The sequence below is a fragment of the Rhinatrema bivittatum genome, chromosome 16, assembly GCF_901001135.1.
Source record: "Rhinatrema bivittatum chromosome 16, aRhiBiv1.1, whole genome shotgun sequence".
Lineage (NCBI taxonomy): Eukaryota > Metazoa > Chordata > Amphibia > Gymnophiona > Rhinatrematidae > Rhinatrema > Rhinatrema bivittatum.
The window spans coordinates 9,154,599-9,161,411 of record NC_042630.1 but is presented as its reverse complement, the minus strand read 5'-3'; the positions used below and the strand labels follow the sequence as shown (position 1 = coordinate 9,161,411).

Genomic DNA, 6,813 nt, shown 5'->3' with positions numbered 1-6,813 from the left:
ACACAAGCCCATGTAGACCCTATAAAACTGCAACAGAATTCGAAACGTAATTCTCCATTCCAGAGGTAAGCAATATATTGAGGAATTGTGCTGGCGTAAGGAGGTCCCTGAGGTTATTCTGGCTGCTGAGTTTTGGACATTTTGAAGAGCTTGCAGGGTAGTCTGCAGAAGCCCGATAAATGGGTCCATGGCGTCCCGTTCCTCAACTTTCTGTATCATTTGAAGTCTGCAGAGAGAGACGTGATTGGCTGGGGCTGCTCTCTTGGAATATTTAGGGAGCACTCTGATTGGACAGAGGTGCTCTCTGAATGCTTGAGGAGAATTCTAATTGGCCAGAACCTCTCTTGGAGCCTTTGGAGAGAGACGCGATTGGCAGCATCTACCGACACAGGAAAGTGTTACTCCAGCATTTTCTGTACGAGTAAATCTTTTACAGATTTTATTTTTATTTATTTATTCTTTTATGTGTGGGGTTGAAGGAGAAGAGGTAGAGGTTGACAATTTTTACACTGTAGAAACACAGACGGCAGTATCCGATAAGCTCTTTCACTTTCAGTCCTTCTTCACGTGCCTGATGTCATTGCTCAGCCCCATGACCCTCATTGTCATTGGCGTGGCCTCCGGGGACCTCACACAGTTTACAAAGTGGCCCCAGGATCTCACTTTCAGCACGGCAGATGCTGCATGCAGAACCTCATTTACTAAGCGATTTTTATTTCCTACAGACACAACATGGGAGCAAATCAGAGCCTTAGGCTGTAAACTCTCTTGGGCAGAGGCCTACGGGCTGTCCCTGAATTCCTACCTCTCTTTCAGCTCAGATTTGGAAAGGAGAAGCAATCAAACCCAAATCCAAGAAGAGAAGAATTCCCTTAGCTCATTTACAACCCAATTAGGCAGTGGCTGGAAACATTTCCCCCACCCATCCCACTACCGCAGGTACCAAAGGGATTCTCCCTCTCCACCATGGTTTGTGGGTTCTCTTTATTATTTGCAATTCAGTACACATCAAGATATAACATCCAAGAAATGTCAGTTCATAAACACCAATACATAACATCCAGGAAAACAAAAAAATAGCAATAAGGAACAGAGTGCTGTATCCTCAAGGGAAAAACATGGGGAGAGTAAGAAGGATCTTAAGGCATGAACTGAGCTGCACCGATATATCTAATTATTAGACTCCAGTCCAAAATGGACATAGAATACCTTCCACAAGACACAACATAGCAAAACTAACTGGAGGGGCCTTCAGACACAGAGCAGCTTTCTAGAAAGAACATTTTTCAATAATTCGAGGCTGTAAGGAGCCTACTTATTCACCTGAAAAATGTGCAATACATTTACAAGGGAAATTTAAGAAACACGGTTGCATCAGTACTGGGGACCTGTGTGCAGAGCTCTAAAACTCTCTTTCTAGTAACCTGGGTAGGTCTGGAAAGATCAGGACCAGCTGAGTGACCAAAATAAACAGAAGAGCGCTATTGAAGGAAAAGCTCCAACACCAAGTCTCTATCCATGTCTAAGGCAAGGGAGGCAATCAGTGCCCTCTGGATGTTATCGCCTCCTCTGAGGTTTCTAGGAGAGCTGAGTTACCGCCATTATTCCTTCCTGCTCGTCCCCCAAATGTTTCACAGATGGACTATAATAAACCTTTCTTAGAGGGGGCACAGCATCTGAAGACATTTTTAACACTTCCAAGTAATCCTCATCGTTAGGAAGTATTAACAAAACTAGGAAAATGAATAAAACCGTAGATTTTTGTATCCGATGTTATTTTCAGTCATTTCCAGTTTATTCCTAAGGAATGTTTTGTCCTTAAATTAAAGCAGCATTTGATTACTGAAGGATAGAAATGCTGTCAGAGCATTGTACCATCTCAGCTGCTGCATCTTCCTCCAGCTGTAAATCAGGATCTTCAAATTTTGAGACTGCATCCATTGAAAAACTGGCATAACTGAGTCACAGAATGCTCCAAAATAATCTCAACACGAAATCAAATCCTGCCGAGCTCCTCCAGAGATGTTACTCCTTCTTGTTGCCATTCTTGCTGGACATCTGCTCTTGGAAATTGCACTGGACCCCCAGCTTTGAGGTCCTGACCTGCAGGGCCTCACCAATAGTCTCGATCGTCTTCTTGACTCTTGTTCATTTGACTACAGCCATGAGGTCCTGACCTGCAGGGTCTCACCACTGCCCTGCACTCCACTCCAAGCACGAGCCTCTGTTGCCCCATTTGGATGCTGCTGCTCCACACAGGAAGCCATTGCAGGCCTCATCTCAAGATGTTTCTCGGTGGTGCACCCTCCAGACACCTCCACAAGGGCTCTCCAAGCTTGGGAAAAGGGCACCTGCATCGTTAAGCCACAGAACATTCCTCGGCAGTGGCGGGGATGTCTGAATCTCAAGGCTAGAAGAGAACGCCTCCTTCAACTCGCCCGGGGCCTCTCTTCAATAGCTCTCCGGGGAGGATGGTGAGCGGTGAGGACAACAAAAGAATCCCGTGGCCCAGAAACCGGTGTTGAAGTGCTGAAAGGGTGAGATAAAACCCAACCTTTCCTCTTAAGCACCATATTTACTCAAGAAAGAAAAAAAGAATAAAATAATGAAAATATGACTCAAAAGAGCCCACATGATGCTACTGCCTAGACAAGACCATCTTGCCCTCATCTCTCCTCATTGTCTCAGAGTTACAGATGAAGGAATTTTATTCCAGAAGGTGGCTTAGGATCAATATCTTACGGCTTCACATGCCCTCAGTATTGCCATGGTGGACATAAGGTGGGTGAAGTGCCAGTAGAAGATCTCCCGGTATGCCTTGGTTTGCTGACTTTCTTCTTCATTTGAAATGACTATAGATTTATCCATCTTGTTAACATGACAATAGTCTCGATCGTCTTCTTGACTCTTGTTCATTTGACTACAGAACTGATGCTCCTCTTGACTTTACTGTTTTGTTGACTTGACTGTAGGCTTGATTCTCATTTTGACTTAATTCTCTTGTTGACTTTCTTCATGATTTGACTCTCTTGTTGACTTGACTGTAGGCTTGATTCTCTTATTGACTGTAGATGATTTTCTTCTTGGTTTGACCGTGGACGTGGCTGTAAACTGCATTCTCTCTAAACTTGGCCTGTCACATGTTGCTGGTGGATTCGGCCCTTTTGGCATCAGCTGCTCTTGCCATGGCTGCACTACTGCACCTGACCTGTGCTGCTACAGCAGGCATGGGATGGACGAAATGGCAGCGAAAGACCTCCCTGTAAGCCTTGCGGAAGTTCTCTGAGAGGAAGGCATAGATGATGGGGTTGACACAGGAGTTGCCGTAGGCTAGGCAGTGTGAGGTGATGCGAAAAGCAAAAGATGCTTCTGTCAGTGGGAAGGTGCCAAAATCAGCCCAGAGCGTGATGATATGGTGGGGAAGCCAGGAGAGTGAGAAAGCAGCCACTACTGCCAGCACCGTCTGGGTTGTCTACGGTAGAAAAACATCACATGGTTAATACAAAATATCAGTTTTTGTAGATTGAAAATGAAAGAGGAAGCTCGGGATATGTTCTATGTTGATATTAACATCTTCCTTCGGTGCTAAAAGTCCCATCATAAGAATTACTCCTTCAGTTGCTGCCCAGGCGTGTCTCTGCCCCGGGACTCCCAGCTCTCTCTTGCTGTTTTACTGGTTACTCATAACGTTTTTATCCGGATACTGCAAAGTGGCAATGGAATATAAAGCGCAGGCTGTTTTGTTACGGGCCACAACCTGGCAGTATGAGATGATGACCATAGTGTCTGATACCAGCCAGCTTGAGTAAAACACAACCTGACCTTTCCATTCCATTCTCTCTGGGTGGAAACAGAGTTTGTGAAAAGGCAACAACAAAAGCGATGCAGAACCAGCACCCTGTAGTTGGGAACTGTCTTCCAGCTGGGGGAGGGGGGGAGAATGGGGTTCATAGTTTGAACTTGTAGTCCATCTTCCAAATATCCACCAGAGAGATATTTTAGATATGGGGGAGCTTTAGGCCGTGACATAGCGCTAAGATCTATTTATTTATTTATTTATTTCACCAATTTCTATTCCGTCATTTCCAATTTGCTCAAAGCAGACTACATGTAAAACATACATAATAAATAAACATAATAAAATTAGCAACACACAAACAAGAATAAAACATAAAATTAAAAGTGTACATATTATTGAAATGAAAATGAGCAGTAATCACAAATTTATATTAAACAGATTAAGCTTGACTGAACAATGCGGCTTTCAACTTCTTTCAAAACCATAAATAGTCTTGTTCCTCATGGAAATTTGATGGCGAAAGGTTCCACGGTTGAGGAGTAACTCTAGAGAATACCCTATTTCTTGTTTCCCCCTGTTTTGGGATGAGAGATAGACAGCCTTACCTTCCTTTTTGAGCGCTGGGATTTCTTCGAGATAATGCGGATTTTGTTGTGCAGGTGGCACAGGACCTGACAGGGGAGAGAGAGAGAGAGAGAGAGGGGCAGAGTGTGAAGGATGGGTGACATCAGTGGGAGCCCAATGGAGCAATGCACTCCGGGGATCTCATCGCTCCCCCCCCCCACCCCCCACCTCCCCACCCCCATCCCCACCTCCAGCACAATTTTACAGGGGGGCGATTTCTGACCGAACACCTGCAAAGGAGCAGTGATCTATCACAGAGAGGACGAGGGGCAAAAGAAAGATAGAAGAAGGATTTGATCAGAAAAGCAGATGTGCTGCTCAGTAACTGTTCTTTCATCCTGTTTCTGAGCAGCACCAGAGGAGGAATGTGGAAGCTTTTCACATGGATTCCAGAGCTAAAAATAACCAGTTCTGGGAGTGAGTACCCAGCGAGAGCAGAGCGGCTAATGGAAGCCACTCATGCTACACAGTCCTGTGAGAGAGAGAGAGATGGAGAGAGAGAGAGAGAGAGAGAGATGGAGAGAGAGAGAGAGAGAGTGAGAGAGAGAGAGAGAGAGAGAGAGTGAGAGAGAGAGAGAGAGAGAAGACAGCAGCTCACCTCATTGCAGGACAGACACACACGCATCCCCCTTCCCCGGGTGCGCAGAGCTCGAGCGCTGAGCCAGAGTCCGCTTCTGGCTCTCTCACGCCATCCCATGCCAGATTAAAACAAAACAAAAAAAAAAAGCCGCATGTGCTCCCATTTCCCAGAGTGGCAGTGGGAGAGGAAGCTCGGGGTGGGTTCTGCGCTGGTATTCTGCCAGCGCCCTCCTTATCCCCCTCAGCATACACATCAAGCACCCTCAGCTGCGAGGTCTCTTGTTTGGGCACCTTTCCCCATCCAGCGCCCTTCACACCACTCAGACCTTTCCACCAGGCAGCCCAATGCGTTCCCCACCATGGTCCTGCACTCCATCCCCATCCCGTTCCTTACCTTCATGTAGCAGCAGGTGATGAGCACCAGCGGTAGCAGATAGCCCAGGATCAGGATAGCCACGGTGTAAGTGTGCTTGGTGGTTTCATCCTCCCAAATCTCCCAGCAGAAGGTGCTGTTGGGCGCCTCGTAGTAGCCCGTCACGTAGGTCTGGTGTTGGGCTACCGGTACGGCGATGCCGAGGGAGAGCACCCAGGCGGTGCACATCCCCAGCAAGGTGTTCCTCTGGCTGCGTAGGCAGGGCGAGCGCCGTGAGTGGACCACTGTGATGTAGCGGTCGATGGACATGGCCACCAGGGTGAAGATGCTCACCAACATGGTGACGGTGAAGAAGTAGTGGACGAATTTGCAGAGCAGGGCCCCGAAGACCCACTCTGGCAGGGAGTAGATGGTGGCCTGGAAAGGCACGCAGAGGAGGAGGAAGGCTAGGTCTGCCACGCTGAGGTTGAGGATCAAGGTGTTGGTGACGCTAGACTTCACCTTCTTGTTCCTGGCCAAGACGGTGATGACCAAGGAGTTGCCGATGATGCCGGTAAAGAAGACCAGGCTGAAGACGACGGGGACCACCACGGCTTCAATCCTGGGAGCGGACGCCCCGCCTGCGTCCCCGGCGTGGCTGCTGCTGCTGCTGCTGCTGAAGTTGCTGTGGCTGATGCTATTGGGCGCCGAGTAGAGACGGGAGTCAGCCATGGTTGCTCCTTCCACCTGGCGGAGCAGCGACATCCCTGCCTGAGGGATGAGGTGGGATGGCGAGGGAAGGCTGCACATCCTGAAGGTTTGAAAGGCAGCCTTGGGGAGGGGGAGGAGTGGAGAGGCGGGCAGATCTCTTCCCAGGGTCTCGTCAATGGAGAAAGTTTTCCTTATTCCCCCGATCCCGTGCGGCTCCACAGGTGAAGACTAGGAATGGAGACAAGCGGCTGGAAGCACCTGCTTTCCTGTCCTCCCAAAGGCACGCACCCCCTTCCTCCCTCCTGCCTCTCTTCAGCTCCTCTCTTGACCTCTCTAATGCTGCTTTTTAAAGAGATACTTGACTATGGGCTGAATCTCTCGCTCCGTCTCTGTCTCCCTACCTTTTTATCCTCTCTCTATCTCCCCCTCAGTCTCTCCCTCCCTACCTCTTTTTCTCTCTCTGTTCCTGTTTCTCTCCTTTCTCACTATTTTAATCCCTACTCAGCCAGACTATGAAAACACGTCAGAATAAGATGTTTTTGTCCAGTTCTATAATGGATGCTTTCCTTTCAATCAAACTTAACTCTTTCAGAGAGAACTGAGAGCACAAGCCGGAGACTGAGCACAGTACTTAGTCCGGTACTGAGACCCAAGCCCCCTCCCATAGATCTGCCAATGCACCTCACTCCTGCCCTGCAGCACCCCCTGCTATTCCAGTACTGAGATCCTCACACACAGCTCTGCCAAT

The 6,813-nt window shown here is 48.1% G+C and overlaps 1 protein-coding gene across 1 annotated transcript; it reads right to left on the bottom strand.

Moving 5' to 3' along the window:
* Positions 1-957: 957 nt before the first annotated feature.
* LOC115078564 (galanin receptor type 1-like) lies at positions 958-6,119 on the bottom strand. The gene is made up of 3 exons (XM_029581492.1): positions 5,397-6,119; positions 4,405-4,470; positions 958-3,472 (listed from the first exon to the last, which is right to left on the bottom strand). The coding sequence occupies exons 1-3, from the start codon at positions 6,117-6,119 to the stop codon at positions 3,137-3,139; spliced, it is 1,125 nt and encodes a 374-aa protein (XP_029437352.1). The 3' UTR covers positions 958-3,136.
* Positions 6,120-6,813: the final 694 nt, after the last annotated feature.

Coding starts and splice junctions, on each gene's coding strand:
- LOC115078564 (XM_029581492.1), bottom strand. CDS start 6,119: ATGTCGCTGCTCCGCCAGGTGGAAGGAGCAACCATGGCTGACTCCCGT. Junction 4,471..5,396: donor TCACCTGCTGCTACATGAAG/GTAAGGAACGGG, acceptor CTCCCCTGTCAG/GTCCTGTGCCACCTGCACAA. Junction 3,473..4,404: donor CCCAGCGCTCAAAAAGGAAG/GTAAGGCTGTCT, acceptor TTTCTACCGTAG/ACAACCCAGACGGTGCTGGC.